The 16,257-nt window shown below is 41.6% G+C and overlaps 2 protein-coding genes across 2 annotated transcripts; both read right to left on the reverse strand.

Moving 5' to 3' along the window:
- Positions 1 to 1,331: 1,331 nt before the first annotated feature.
- On the reverse strand, positions 1,332 to 9,591 carry LOC145444896 (sodium-coupled monocarboxylate transporter 1-like). Its single transcript, XM_080322948.1, has 13 exons — positions 9,379 to 9,591; positions 7,761 to 7,864; positions 7,521 to 7,709; positions 7,393 to 7,458; positions 7,213 to 7,332; positions 7,003 to 7,157; positions 6,291 to 6,431; positions 6,012 to 6,230; positions 5,839 to 5,951; positions 5,621 to 5,778; positions 5,335 to 5,540; positions 2,934 to 3,037; positions 1,332 to 1,998 (listed from the first exon to the last, which is right to left on the reverse strand). Exons 1-13 carry the CDS (start codon positions 9,419 to 9,421, stop codon positions 1,931 to 1,933), a joined length of 1,686 nt encoding a protein of 561 aa, XP_080179074.1. The 5' UTR covers positions 9,422 to 9,591; the 3' UTR covers positions 1,332 to 1,930.
- Positions 9,592 to 9,759: 168 nt separating this feature from the next.
- On the reverse strand, positions 9,760 to 14,912 carry LOC145444172 (uncharacterized). The gene is made up of 2 exons (XM_080322095.1): positions 13,812 to 14,912; positions 9,760 to 9,798 (listed from the first exon to the last, which is right to left on the reverse strand). Exons 1-2 carry the CDS (start codon positions 14,910 to 14,912, stop codon positions 9,760 to 9,762), a joined length of 1,140 nt encoding a protein of 379 aa, XP_080178221.1.
- Positions 14,913 to 16,257: the final 1,345 nt, after the last annotated feature.

The following is a 16,257-nucleotide window of genomic DNA, read 5'->3' on the forward strand; positions in this document are numbered from 1 at the left end:
AGAATTGCTTCACTTCAGTAATTATTCGACTATTCCGGTATCCTTGTGGAATACGCTGATGCATGAAATTCATTCACATATCCACTTGATTATTGGCATATTTTGCATTAGCTGATCGTAATCAAACTGCTGTCCAAAATTATCGTCTCGTCGTTATGGGAATGCTCAAGATCGTGGCGATTTGACTATATTTTCGCAGCAAACGTGATTGAACTTTTGACCTGCTATGAGTGATCAAACGTTTGATTCGTAGTATACCCTTCACTTATAGCAATCTCGTCCAAATGGTATCACATTAAATTGACGGTCGTCCACGATTTTGTTTACAATCGGCGAAACGTTGTGTAGTAATTGTACAGTAGCGAATTCTTGGATGTATTCTGCAAGCGGATGTCTCGCAACATATTTCGGCATTCATGATAATGCTATTGTCTTTATAATGTAGAGTAACGCCTCTAAACCGATGTTGGTATTGGTAACATGAACAAATGAACATACGCCGTTGTTTCATCTTGTAGGTGGATATGATGTATCCATCTGGTTCTATGATGTGACGCGTTTAACGAGTGCTCTAGCTACATACCAAAATATCATCATTACACCATGCTCAAATAATAGAAACGACAGGATGATGCGTAGTAGATGTGTAGTAGTTACTTATCATGGCTATTCTACACCATCTATCTTTGTATACCGTAACGCATACTATTCTGGCGGTAAAATTCATACATTGATAGAAGTCAATTACCCGACGGCAGGCGTTTTGATCTTTTCATTTCATTAATTAAATCGGTAGGTTAACACGGGTTATTTTTCTCGTTCGGCTAGGATTCATCTGTCTTATAATCCAGGGTTGTAATGACTGGACTTGAGGCAATTTGTGTATTGACTCGACTTGTACTCGAGTCATTGCGCATGACTATAGACCAAGTCATACGACTCGAGATTCGGATGACTAAAGACAGGCATTTCGTTGTAACATCTAAAAATAGTAAGCTGTACCTCTATTAGTATTGGTTTTTGTAAAATACGGCCAGCAACTGCCTAAAGTGATGAAATTACTATATTATGAATGCAAGGGATTCAATATCACCCGACAGACTTCGACTCGGACTCGAGTCTCAACATTAATGTGACTCGGACTCAAACCTTTGAACCCTGACGTGAAGTCGAGCTTGACTCGGAGGTGAATTGAAAGTTACTCGACTGGACTCGAGGCATAACTGTGAAAGTAGAATTGTCTTGTGAATCGGTACCTTGTGAATTGGTTACAGCCCTGCTTTAATCCTGGCGAAATTGCAACTCTGATTCCGACTCAAACTGGTTGATTGTTGTTGTTGTTGTTGTTTATTAAACAAAAAAGATTTGGTGAACAGGTTGGTAATCTGACTGCTAAACGACTATGCTCCGACTCCCCGGTACTGGGGTAAAGTTGGTAGAATATCACGTTAAGAATAGAACAGCAGAGGTGAATTGGAATGTGTGCATTGGGACAGAATTCGGTCCGCACCGCCACGTGGATTAGTTGCAGCTTGATTTGAGCTCGAAATTTCGTACTATTTTGTATCGTTGATTATTCGAGTGGTCATTCAGTACGACATATTCAAGCCCGAACCGTGCCCGCCGACCGCACCTCTGCAGCAGACGTGATATGAGATAAGCCGACCACATCGCTTAGTTAAATTTTATCCGAATCCTCTGCGGATGGGCTTGATTGTCACGATAATGCAAGATAATGTGAAAAGGTAACGTGTAAATCGTAACGATACTCCTGCGGCGTCCATGAGCGATGATAACGCACCAACATATTGGTGATTTTGAATTAACGATACAGCAAATAGCGCACATCATAAAACAAGCTCTTTATAAGTTGTGACCAAACATGGTTTAAAATCAAATATTATCTTCTCATTTTACGATATGGCAATGGTCACGTTTCTTCGTCTTCATTTTCATCCGCATTGCTCGCCGCGTTTATTTTGGATGACTTATTCCGTCCTGCTAATAGAATGATAACAATCATCAACCGGGGCTAGGAATACTTATCGCAGGCCCCGCATCAACCTGAAAGCGCCATTTTGGGAATCCTGTGTTTTCTTGATGAATCATACATCAATTAAATATAGGGTTGCATTTAAAACAAACAGTGTTTTAAAACACTTTGTTTAAAACATGTTTATCACTGTGTTTTAAACAAATGTCTTTTCACAAAAAAGAGAATTGTGTTTTTTCAAACGTTGTATAATTATGCTATAATTGTATAAATACTTTCGAAAAAACATGTAGTATCAGCCTACTGTCGATTTTCACCCAATATAATCGACCTATACGATGCGGAGTGACTGGAACTCTCGGAATCGTCATCGGTTCAACACTTATAGCAGGTAGAGATTATAGATGCGGATATTGGTGTTCTGATGATGATGACCGCCAATCTTACAAATGCTGCAAATGCTGATAGTGGCCGGAAGCCCTTTTCGATGAAGGAGCCATATTTACTCTATATTTGCAATGTTCAATTGTGACGTCAAATTAAATATTCGTGACGTTATGACTAAAAAACAGTAAAAAACTTGTTTTAAACAAGGGCCATATTTTAAACATGGTTGTTTTAAATTTCATTACCACCGATGACTATTTTTTGGTCACCATATGTCCTCCTTCAGGAGGATTTGTCAACCTTTTTCCGGAAATCGAAAATGTTCTCAGAGGATGCCTGAATGTACTCCTTTTTAGAATTCGTCCCCAAAATATGGTAACCCTACTATTTTGACCCCCTCCGCTGCGTTATCGAATATAGGCTCTGCTCGTATCCGTTAGCTATACCTGCAAACCGCGTATAACTCCGACGTATCATTTCCTCAACGGAATGGCGCGAAGTCCAAGAAATTGTTTATAATTCTAACACAAGTATGTGATATCATTTGACTTGCCTGTTACCAACGAGGCCGCGTTTCCGACGAAGAGGCAAACTAAGCCTCCGATTGCACTGTACCAGAATGGCGATACCGAATATATTGTTTTCGTGATCCACGAGCTGAAAATGTCAATCATATTACGCCAATGTGTACCGATCGAGTGGAGCAATATTGGTTATGTATCGGATTACATGACAAGTAGAGACTTCGACAAAAGTCGAATGACAGGAATTACGAGAAAACCTCCCGGCGTAACTTGTACGCTTTTTCAAACATATCTGTGATGCACCGGCAGTGCGCTCTTAGCGAAAAGAGGGTGTATTCGGATGCAATTGATGGTACGTGAAAACGGAACCTAACCCACAAATATATGTCGGGTGTAAATCGTACGTGCCAACATGCATCCCTTCCTTAGTTCCTACATGCAAGCATCATTGGGATTACAATGTTGTGTTTGATGAATACCGTGGTGTAAGTCTGCGGTAGGTTCTGATTTTTCGTGTACCACAGGTGCATACTCACACCCTCATATCACGGTTGGTATTGGTCATCCTGGAGCTTTGCAAGAAACCGTTTCATGGCATGCGTCTGTATGTAGCAGCGGTTTTAATCCGGGAGCTGTCTTAGGCGATGCGGATATCGTTAAGATTGGCTATGTCTACCCTATACAAATACAAAAACGCTATTCATACATTGCTTCGGAAACCTGCAAGAGAAACAGGTGCCTTTGAACCACTACTAAATTTTAGTATGTCAAATTCATGCTTATCAAAAACATAACCCAGGTCACTTCTTTTCGGGACATACTACCCAAATTACGACTCTTATCTGTGCCCTGCCAAGAACCTTCCGACTTGGGATTAGGGCTGGCCACAATGATTCGAGTACTCGAATCTGAATCGACTGTTAATTTTAATGATTCGCGTCGACTAGTAAAAGGCGATTTTTTTCGAGTACTGAAATTATACGCTCCTCGCCACTGAAAGTTAATATATCAACGAGAATTAGAGTTTCGATATTAATTTTCACTGTGGAAGCCTTGAAACGTTAATTGGCCGTATTGTAGCATACGAAACATATAGTATAAAGATACGAACGTTACTGGAAATAGCACATTTCCGAAGTCATGATCATCCCACAAAATTGTCATCAAGTACAATGAAATCAGTATGGTCGAAAAAATACCAAACTATATTTAATGTGATGGATAATAGGCATTATATTCTTTGTGGTCGCATAAAAGGTACATATTTGAACTTTAACATATTAAATTATCTCATGGCGTCATCATGAATGATACTCAAATTACTCGACTCGACTCGAAGCATATTACGTGATTCAGAATCGAATCACTCAGGTACTCGATTTTGCCCAGCCCTGCTTGGGATTAATGCTCCAATTGCTCCACACTCCTACACGGTTTTCGAATGCGCAGTTAGAACCGTGCCGTGATGGTGGACATAGCATTATGACTATGTTTTGAGAAAGATATTAAACAACGAATCAGGCATACGTCGAATGCACGTTCCAAAGGCAAACTTAGGACCAGGGAAACTGGTTGAGAACATATACACAACCCAGTACTAACGGAAGAAGCGATTGCTATATTGCTGCCTTTCGCGACTACTTATCTATGAGAATCATGATTCTTCTGTCTCCGGTACACAAAAAACAATGGCTATTTACACATTAGAATAACATATTTTCCTCTTTCTAGCTAGATTATAGACCTGATTAGTGATTTGAAGAGGATCCGAACGAGAAACAATGTTGTAACGTGACTAGGGATGGCGTGAACCTCTGAAAGGTTCACGTTTGTGTGGACAAGAACCTTTTAAAAAGGTTCTGTGTGAACGCGAACGTGAACCTATGACGTCACGTGACGTCATGTTGCCAATTCCAACCAATCAAATCAAGATTGGTCCTATACGCGTGCTCGATCTTTTACATTACACGACGATGTCTTCTTTTTATCAATTTCATTGATTGGTTAAACAAGCATCATTCACTGACTGACTACATGTGGCGTATTTCGCCCTTTATGTTGTGTGATTGCGCGTCAAGCTCACAGCAGAGAATCGCTAAATATTCACAAACGGAAAGCTGGATATTTCGAGCAAACTTTTGTAAGAAAGCAAGTAAATTGTTTTAGATTGGCAAGGTGCATACTGCATTCTCGTTTAGTGTTGATTTTGTATGGTGCCATCGCCATTCATAGAGTGGCCGGAAGTTGAAATGCAAACAATTTCAAGCAAAAATGTTATAATGACGTGAAAATTTGTAATATGTGAAAAAGGTTCACAGTGCAGAACCTACCAAAGTTCGCTTGTTAATGCGAACCTCTAAATTTCCGAGGTTCACACACAGAACGCGAACATAAACCTCACGTTCACACCATTCCTAATCGTGACCTTACCTCTCTGTTATATTGGTGCTGTTAAAATCCGTATCATTCTTCACCTTTGACATGTTGTTTGTTAAGTTGCCATCTCTACACGAATCAACTGAAAGCGTAAGTTTTCCTTTCATTGGCTCTGGCGAATATAGATTCGGAGACATCATCGCTGATAATCCAATCCAACCAACAGCAATCCATCCAGTCACAAAACCGAAGACGGCGCCCTGTTGAACTATAGCAATCAGAATCTGTCTCTCTATTTAGAATGGATAATAAACACCACTTTATAGGACCGATCACATACCTTCGAGTTGACCCAAGGCATGAAAATGCCCATTGTGAATACACCGATCATTGGACCGGCAATCCAACCAGAGAAGGAAACGAAGATCGTGACTAAGCTCGACGAGGAGAACGACATCACATATGCCAACGCCATTATCAGGACACCAAGCAGAATTGCTGCAGTCGATGAAAGATCTTTTCACTTTCATTTCACGATGAACATAGCCTATTACTTACAGATGGAAGTTGCCAGGACGTACTCCGTCTTTTTCTCAAAACCGACCGAACATGGCTTGATGAAGTCGTGAAGAATGAGTGCCGACATTGCATTTATTCCCGATGATACGGAACTGTGCGAATCAATGCAATGCATACGGACCTATGATTGTACTGTCGGGTATTCACTTTACCTTAAGGTCCCGCAATACGCTGCGGCTACGAACAGGCCGGCCATTCCCGGGATATCCTGGAATAATGCCACCACCATTGTCGGCATTAGTTGATCAACTTTATCCAGGTCTCCTGACATGTACGGATCGCACTTTTCGAAAAATGCATACATAGCCAGGCCATTTCCAACACAGATCATCGTGAAAAATATCCCTGGTATTAATGTTAGCAGCAGTGCTCTGCATTATGAACATCATGTCTACATTTCTGATATATATAGCAATTAAGAGAATACTTACATTCTTGCCGACCTCGTATTTCGGCATGACAGGTACCGTTGTGTGTAGACTTGATCGCAACCAGTTTGATAACAGGAGTTTAACCCAATTCCAATAACTAGAGACCAAAACGTACTTCTTGTACGAGGGTCGAGATCAAATCTAAATGACATTTACTATTAATATTTTCCCATACGTTGTGCTTATCATCAGGACTGCTAGTGATCTGTTCAATATAAGGCACAGTCATTATCTATCTCTAATTCTATTGTGCTTAATATAGACCAGCAGTGCTTTTCAACCCGTGGGATGGTGTGCGAATGAAAAAAACTATAGCAGCGAGGATGTCAAACGCGCGGATGACCTATTGCGGAGAGCTTAGGATCAATAAGTTGTTCCGAACTGGTCTGAAATATTTAGCATTAATCAAGTCCTTGATAAACCGGTAGCCTACATGTTGAACATTTGAATAAATAAGTGTTAACTCACATCATATTTTTGTGTAATAATTATTGATTGGTTTGTGAGTATGAAAATTTTTCAAAAATGAAAGTACGGATGGAAAAGCACTGATATAGACTATAGACACTCGGTATTTTCTATTTTATAATGGACATCAGGTATGCCGGAATTCTGGAATGCCAAGTTGCATTTTTTTTGCTTATTGCAACGTACCATATATCGTTACCTCAACTCCAATAAAAGGAAAAACTTCAATAAAAGAAAAGTTCACTTGTTCATATTCATTCTTCCTCCTCGATATGCAGCTTCCATCATTTCGTCGAAACCTCCCACTTCTTTCACTGCCATTACGAAAGCTCCCAGCATCCCGCACACCATGACAACACACTGCAACACGTCCGTCCACACTACCGCATTCATCCCTCCCTGAATACTATTTGTTCCTCATTTGAAAGGGTAGTTCAAAGTAAACGTAACTTACGATGCTGGTGTAAAAAGTGCAAACCAAGCTTGTGATGGGAATAGCCGCGTGTAGACTGAGGGACGTTGTTGCGCTCAATGCCAATGCAGGCAAATATATAATCAATCCCAGATATAAAAACTGTTGAAGATGCGTAAAAAATATCATATTTCTTATAGTCTAAATTTATCAGTTCATTACCAAATTGATACAGGAACAAATGGATGCCATCATTCTCATTGCTCTGTTGAATCTCCATTCCAGATACTTGATAATACACATTGAATCAGTGAAAGTCTATAGTATATATTTTAATTGGGATGTATTACCTGATACACGCTTGTTATATTCAATCTGTGATAAAGCGGAACGTACCAAATAACGGCGACCATTGTTGCGATAAGCTGTGCGACCACGTTCCACGCAAATATGGAGCCATATAAATATATTTCCACTGGGAGGCTTATGACCGCCATTGCGGACACGAATGAAACTGCCAAAGAGGCGGCGACAGGGATCTGCAAATCATCCATCATAAAATTCTATCATAACTTTGTAAAAATCGTCACCGGGTGGATCTTTCGTCCTCCGAAGTAGTAGTCATCTGTTGATTTGTTACTCCGATTGCGAATTGCAAATGCGATTCCGATAGAAGTCGATATCAGCAAAGTAACTGTTATGTAGTGAATTATCACGGTTACAAAATACCATTGAGAGGCCTAAAAAGGTTTTTAATAAAAATATGATATCGGTATTTGATGAAAATCAATTTCATAACCATGTTAATATTAATCGATATAGACTTGAAGTGGGTTTAAGTTTGAATCCGGCGGGAATTAGAACAATTTCCAAGTTTTCCTATTGATGTCTTTTGCTTTACCGCAGTTTGGTAACGAGGGCTGTGAGATACATTTTACGATCGACTCCAACCCCGAAACCAGATATTTTCGATATACCGACTCCGACTCTGACTCTGACTTCAGCTTTGTAAACTCTAAACTCACCGTCTAAGACTCCAGGTCCGTGTCGTTATATTGTTCACAGAACTCGGACTCCCGCCACCATTAGCGAATTAACACTTTGACTGCCAACAATCCTAAATTTAGGATTTTACTCAATCCCATAAAGTGACAGCGATCCTATATTTAGGATATTTTTGAAATGAGTACAGTAAAGTCCGGAATTGGTTCTATCCCCCGATTGCAGCTGAATCCGAGGCCACTCAATAGGCTTGTGGTCATAAACCATCATTTTCGTGGCCGGAAGTATTTTTTTAAAATCACATCTGCATACAATAGGTCAACCTCTTTTTTGGTTTGACCACTAGTTGGCTTTTCATAAAATGAGCAGCAAAAAATCGAATTATTTTCATAATGCATTACCAATGAAAAATTTTTTCATAAGTTGCACAAGGTTTACACTTATCAGCACGCCCGATTCCAGTCAAATTTCCAACTAGTCGAAAATTCATTGTTCGCTGGCTTTTACTGGCAATTTTCATAATAGGCCTTGACAGCTAAAGTGTTAAGATCGTACAGGCAATTATCATTCCGAAGCCATCGTCATCGTTATGACGCAATAAGCGCTTAAAAGCATACGCATATCGTTTTACAGCCGTTTGTTTATGTATGACTATATCCTGTATGAATTGAGGACTTGCTCACAATAAACTTAGCTGGTATATCTGTTCGTTGAATGAATATTTACTTTGTTTGAAAACTTATGGTTACATAACATTGGACATCTACGACGAGCGTTGGTGGCGAAAACAACTTGTACTACCGAGAACGACGTAACTTCATGTCTCATTTTATTACACAAATTGGGCTAATATTAATCTACGGATTTTCTAAACAGCGTTCCATAGTTCAAGGCCTGACTTTTTTCAAAACACCCCGATGTCCACCCAAATTGTTTGTAGCGTCTTTTTTTAGTTCCCTAACGCCCTCAGGAAGCTGTGAGAACTTACAGTGCAAGTGATTATTTCCTTTAAATCATAATCTGCTGAGGTATTGAATATTTCGTAATGTCAGTTCGCTGCCCATTCTGCCACCATGGCCGGAGTTTTTACAATAAGTCCGAATTACGGGAGATATATGAACCCATTTTCAATCATCATTCTACCATTGTCCTTATATAGATCGTACACAATTATATTTTGAGTTCCAAAATATTCGATACACTTACTGGCAAGGACGATCATGTCCACTGATCCTAATACATCCATCATGTATGGCCAACTGTATCCTGTTTTGCTATGAGCAGTCGCATTGGCTGACAATCTCAATAACACTGATGTCGATATCGCATAATTCCACCGGGTCGATCGACGTGTGGACCTTTTACTAATCTTGGACCGATACTGACATAAGGACCTGTAAGTGCGTGCGTATATGATGCATAATTGTAACTTTATTGTGCATGTAGCATATACAATACAGGATTTTTAGTATCGTATAGTCCATTAGCAGGATAGAGGATCTAAAAATCTTTACATCAATACCAATGTCTTCCTCTGCAAAGATGTTATCTAGCGGGAACATTGATCTATATACTTGAATTATTCAGTCACGTCTGCTTGTCCCGAAAATGCTCATCTTGCCCATCCTTAGGGACAAAGTTCATCGGGCACAATACAAAGGCAGCACCATCGCAGAATGGCAACACACTGCATTTATTATTATTATATATCCATCTCGGCGAATTGATCCAGATATTGCTGTGCCTACTGCATGCGTTCGGTGAATGCTCTCTTTCTTCGCACATTAAACCATGTTTTCCATGTGTCATTTCAAGTAGTTCAATGGGAAAGAAAATAACTTTGAATTGAATAACCGAGGAAACATTCGCCTTCAAGATTACTAAACCACGACCTAGCATATCGATCTCGCCATTCGCCACATGTAACCTCATTTTATTGCTTGCCTTCTATATTCTCTGCTTCACTTTGCACTCAGTTTTGTGTGCAGCGTGCATTAGGGTTATGACTAGGAAAAACAATTAAAAATTTTGTGTGTCCTAAACTTTTGTGTCCTGATTTCAAAATTCACTAAAGTTAAGACAGTTTAAACAAAAACCTCCCGCACAAAAATTTTCCAGTTTTCACTCTATGAAGGATAGACTTTCTTTTGTAGATACAGACTATATAGGCTAATATTTATAGCGACTGATTTGAATTTGACTGACGCAATTCCAAGTGCGAAGATTTAAAATAGTATTTTGGTAAATTGTGATTGCCTGGATTGAATTAATCTTATCGTGTTGTTGTTTACAGTCAAAATTCAATAATTAATAAATATATAATAATTTCGATTTTAGATGTGGGCTGTGTATATCGTATATTTTCATTTTGTCTGACACAAATCAAACTGGGTGTTCGAAAAGGCGAAAGTAGAACAACTCAAAGATATTTTCAGCGGTCCAGAAAACCGATTAGAGGAATATGATGCATAAGAAAATTCGAAAATGTCGTATCATAAGTGACACAGCATATGTTGATACTGGACGGCGGAATTGCGTTGTTGTGAAAATGCAAAATCGAATGATGAAGAAGGGTTCTCATACACCACAACATATATTGGTTGCCAACATCATATTATCGATTCTTAAAGCATATATCGGAGTTCTCCAGTCCAACGTCTTCAACAAAGCCAACTCTAAGCTACAAATTTGGAGATGATGTGGTAAAAAACTACGAAAACTTGGTACAGTCCACCAAGCCAGAATTTCAGGTGAAAATATTAGAAAACCGAGGTTGGAGTGATTGTTTTAGGTTTATCTATGAGCCTTGCAGAGCATGCCGCTCTTTCAAAGAAAATAGTAGATTACCACTATTCAAATGGCATAAACTTCCTTCTCTAAGCGATGCGAGATGGAGCTCAGGGGCCATAATTACGTACTTCCAAACCCCCTGATGAAGAGTAACTATGGAGATATCATGCTTATTCATCGCAAATGCGTGTCTGGAAGCCTCCCATTCTAACCAGATGTCTAAAGATGGAATATATTAGAGCCCCATCGATTATCGGCGAGCCGATAATATCGAGCCGATATCACACTTTGAAGGTATCGGCCATTGGAGCTGAAAAATTATCGGCAATATTCGTGACGTCAGAACATGGCGGTAGGAAGTCAGAAAACTATAATCTTTGACCTCTAGACTGAGAATATTGATATATTTCATATAGCTTACATTTTACAGGTATCCAGATGCCGCCTTTCTAGTATATTTCACGTTCAAGTATAATGATGGCAGTAAAGATGTTCAAATAAAGGATATGAAGCTTGAAACTGTGCTTATCTATAACTAACTTCTTTTGAATATCGGCTGAATGTATTGCGGTTGTCGGTCAAGCTGTGAGACATTGGTTTTATCGATATCGACCCAAAAATCCAATATCGGTCGGGCTCTAGAATATACAGAAGATTACTTGCTGCTATCATTGCGCTCGAATGTCCTGCAGGGATAAAGTGCCTTGAAACCCCATTGGAAGTCGGATATGCCCGTTGTAGTTGTCCCTGGCACTAACATAATAACAGAAAGGGACGTCATATTGATGGATAAACTATACCAGAAGCGCAAAAGGTCATATATTTGAAGATTAAATTTGCAGCAAAGAATACCATAGAGGTGTATTTTATTTTGTATTCGGAGCAATGTAGAAAATTGAAGTTAGTTTGTGCGGGACATTTTTTTTTCGATTTGAACAAAATGATTATAATTTTATTACTTTATACCAAAATGTTCATTAATTCCTGCTACAGGCAATTTTTTTTTCAAGTCATAACCCTAGCGTGCATGCCTCTTCTTCACTTCGCCTAGGCCCAGGTGGGTGTCTGCATTCAAAGACTACTCCAAGTCGTTTCGACACCTTCCTATCTTTTCATTGTATCGCAGTTTTGTGGTGTTTTGAAATGATGAAAACACTATGAAACTGATGAGGATGAGGATGGAACATTCGTAGCAGCTCGTGAAACATAGGAGAATCGGAGTTGCAACTTTCTCGCCAGAGCGTCTCTAAATTTAGAATTTGTGTGGCTTTGCTTCAATTCCAAAGTGGAAAATGTAGCAGCCATCAATTTGATGAGTGTCCTAATGACTCATCAGCTGCCGTTTTACGGAACGCACCTGCCATTTCCGTATTGCACGTGACGAGGGAAGGCACACGATTTACCATAATATAACTTTTCAGGGATGGTGCCAGCCCTAGATCGCTTCGCATTCGTGTGAGCTCCAAATAGCATTTATAGCTCGCTGAGAACACGAGCCCTTACTCATGAGGCCACAGCGCTAATTCTAATCGTATATCCAATATATATATATCGGCTTTCAATTAAATAAAAGGGCAAAAGAAAACAGGAAACAAAGGAACATCAAGATATCAGTTTTGGGCCCTTATCAAGCGCCTCCAGCGTGGGCGGTCGTGGGCGTCTTCGAGTGATAGCCCGCGTTGCGCTAGCTCGGTCTCTATTGTTGAGCGCCATGTGGTTCTATTCCAGCCACCTCTGCGCCATGGCTCTGTCGGAATGTGGTTGATGATGGCGGCGGCTGGTTGATCGTCTTGATGCCGCACTAGATGACCGATTAAGCGTAAGCGTCGTTCAGCAGCCAGCAAACGGCATGGGACTGTTTTTGTGAGTTTGCGCAGAGCATTGGTGGATATGTGCTCCGGGTGGTGGATGCCGAGTGCGTAGCGGAGGAGTGCATCGTAGTTGGCGTTGAGTGTCTTAGCCAGCTTTTCTGTCAGCGTGAGTGCTTCTATTCCGTAAAGAAGAACCTGCTCGACAGTGGCACGGAAAATGCGGGTCTTGAGTTGGGGTGAGGCACTTGAGTGGAAGAGGCAATGTAGCCGTCTTGCCGCGCCCCAGGCCTTTGCTCGCCTCGCCTTCAGTGCTTTTCCGGAGTCCGCGACATCAATACCGAGGTATATAAAACTCTTGACATTCTTGAGCCTGACTTCTCCCAGTTGAATTGGTGTCGCGTTCTCCGGCAGAGCTGGTATGGCCAGAACCTCAGTCTTCTTGGCATTGATCTGGAGGCCAATAAGAGCGGCGGTGGCCTCTAGTTGGTTGATGAGGCGCTGTGCCGACGCGGTATTCGGGGCAAGCAAGGCGAGGTCGTCCGCGTAGGCAAGAATACCTACGTGGATAGCCTCGCGAGTCGTACGCGTACGCGTTCCTTGCCGTGGCCGCCATTCAAAGAAGTCCGAGTTGTCCGGGAAGGCCGTTCGTAGCACGAAGTCAAGGATTATCACGCACAAGAATGGTGCCAAGGTGTCACCTTGAAGCACGCCAGCCGAAGTGGTAAAATCTCCGCTTGGACCGTCGTCTGTTCGGACTCGCGCTCGTGTGTCAATGTAGAGGGCCATAATGGCGTACCTTATCACCTCAGGAATTCCATAGAATCTGAGGATCTTCGCCATGGCTGGGCGCGAGACCGAGTCGAAGGCTTTCGCAAAGTCAACAAAGACAGCCACAACATTCTTTTTGTGTGAGCGGCAGGTGTCAATGATTGTGCGCAGTGCCAGGATATGCTCTGTTGTACCGCGGGATGGTCGAAATCCATTCTGGACATTCAGGAGCTTGGTAGATACTTGCTCACGTATGCGAAGGAGCAGTACTCGGTCGAACAGCTTGGCCGCGGTCTGCATGAGGGAGATGCCTCTGTAATTCGCTGGGTCACTCGCAGCGCCTTTCTTGTAGATAGGCACGATTTCGCTCTCGAGCCACTCGGGCGGCACCGGGCCACCTTCGAGGACACCGTTCATGACGTCGAGGAGAAAAGGTGCAACGCCCGAGGTGTACGCAGCCGTTGGGATGCCGTCCGTACCGGTGGCCTTGAATTTTGGTACATCACGCATGGCTATCCTGAGCTCAGCTAGCGTGATCAGGTTTGTATTGATCGCGAGAGGAATTGCTGCTAATGAAGGCGGTGCAACGAGCACATCGATGTCCGGTGAAGGTGTAGATAAGAGGGTCTCGAAGTGTGATGCGAGGTCTTGCGTACAGGCCTTCACGCGGGTCCTCTTGGAGCCAACTAGTTCACCGATGGCTTTCCAGGCTGCTCTTGACCGGCCAGCTTCCAACTCGTTTTCCACGGAAAGAGCAATAGCTTCGACTCGTTCCTTGCGAGCAGCGTTGTAAACGTTAGTCAAGTGCAGAGCGGCCTCGTTAGCATCGCTATGTGCGTCCAGTGTTCCAGAGGTGTACGCGGCACGTCTGAGAGTCTTGAGGTTCTGGCGTGCAGTGAGCACCGCTGGGTCGGACTCCCAGGCTAATTTTGGCCGTGACTTGCTTTGTGCCTCACCGAGCGTTTCACGGGCTGCGTTCTTGACTGCTGCCACAAGTGGCGCAAAGGCGGTCGGTATAGTATTTTGGATCTCGAGGGCGTCGACTGTGTGCATGGTAAAGTCTTTCATCTTATTTGCGTCCTTGAGATCAAGCCAATTTGGTAGGGGCTCGTTCGGTGCACGCTTCGGGACGAACGGGAGGCTTTCACGAAGCGTGGCCAACACCATTCGATGGTCACTCCTCATCGTTAGCATGCGCACCGTTCGGCAGTTCGTGAAGTGGCGCCGTGCGGGAGCTTTGCAGCAGATATAATCCAGCCGTGTCTTGCGTTGGCGCATACCGTCAAATGTTGTCCTGCGTTTCGGCTTCATAGAGAAGTTGGCGTTGAGAGGAATGAGGTCGCAGCTTGAGAGGAATGAGGTCGCATTCATATATCCAATGCGTGTTAATATAATCAGTATACAATACATACAGTGGTGCACCATACAGCGTGCTTGGTGCACCAAACCTCGATGGAGATACGCACCATATGTCTATTCCTTAACAAACAAGTATTTAAAGCACCGATACTGTGGAAAAGGGGAGATCTTTTGACATGGGACGTTATAAAATAATTGCGTAAGATATTAAATAAGAAAAGTTGATGGACAAAGTTGCCAATATAACATGTAATATGTCCGTGTCCGTCTGTCTATATTCATCCGCCGCCCGCGGGTATGGTAGTGTTTAATGTACCTCTCAATCTAGTTACCGGTTATATTCACTAACAATACTCTTCTAAAGCCACAAATCAGTATCAGTGGTTCCAGACCGGTTCCAGACGGGTTTAGTGGAGGTCAAGATACGCACACTCAGGTCATACATCTGATACGTCTTGACCGTCATTGACTGTACATAATTAGGCACGATCAGTATAGGCCAATTGTGACAGGTGTGGTAGTAAGTCGTGTGCCGTGGCGTACGCATCGGTATTTATAATCACATTTGTAATAAAGCAATCGGCATCACAGTGTTGCGGTCTGACCAAAGAATATGTCACATTTCTGAATTGGTATCTGATAGTTAACAGCAGCAGGAAGTCATTGGTTTGCGATAAATCTCCGTTATAATGTCTTCGTGTTCTGTGAAAATTATATTTTAATGATTTGGTTTTTTAACACTCTGTTGTTGTACAGTTCATTTTGTTTGAACCTTTTTCGTACTACACGACGATCCCAGCCGATCCAATACTTCATGTTCTACCAGTCTCGGCTATATTATACTTTTCGGGATTTCGACAACGGTTAAATTCCACTTTGGAATGGTTGAACTAAACAAACAACATATTAATCATATTGTGCCGAATACGATTTTTTAGAACGGTTACTTTTTAATCAGGATAGCGATTATATTTCAATTACGGTTACTTTTAAAACAAACGTTGTTTAAAACAAGGGCCTGTTAAAAAACAGGATTGTGTTTTTTTAAGTTGCATAATTATGACATAATTGTGTAAATACTTTCCAAAAACCATGTTGTATGAGCCTTCGGACGTATACCACCCGATATAGCCGATGTGTACGATATGGGATGGTTGGAACCCTCGAAATAGTCGGTTCAACAGCTATAGTAGGGCCTACGTATAAATATTTCGTGGAAGCGATATTTACCCTATATTTTCAATCGTCAATATCAATCCACTGTGACGTCACAAATAAATATTCGTGACTTCGTGACTTGAAAAAACAAACATGCTTTAAACAAGGGCATTGTTTTAAACACGTTTGTTTTAAAATT

Source organism: Botryllus schlosseri, chromosome 8 (genome assembly GCF_051294905.1).
Source record: "Botryllus schlosseri isolate E-star chromosome 8, Bs_hap1, whole genome shotgun sequence".
NCBI classification, from domain to species: domain Eukaryota; kingdom Metazoa; phylum Chordata; class Ascidiacea; order Stolidobranchia; family Styelidae; genus Botryllus; species Botryllus schlosseri.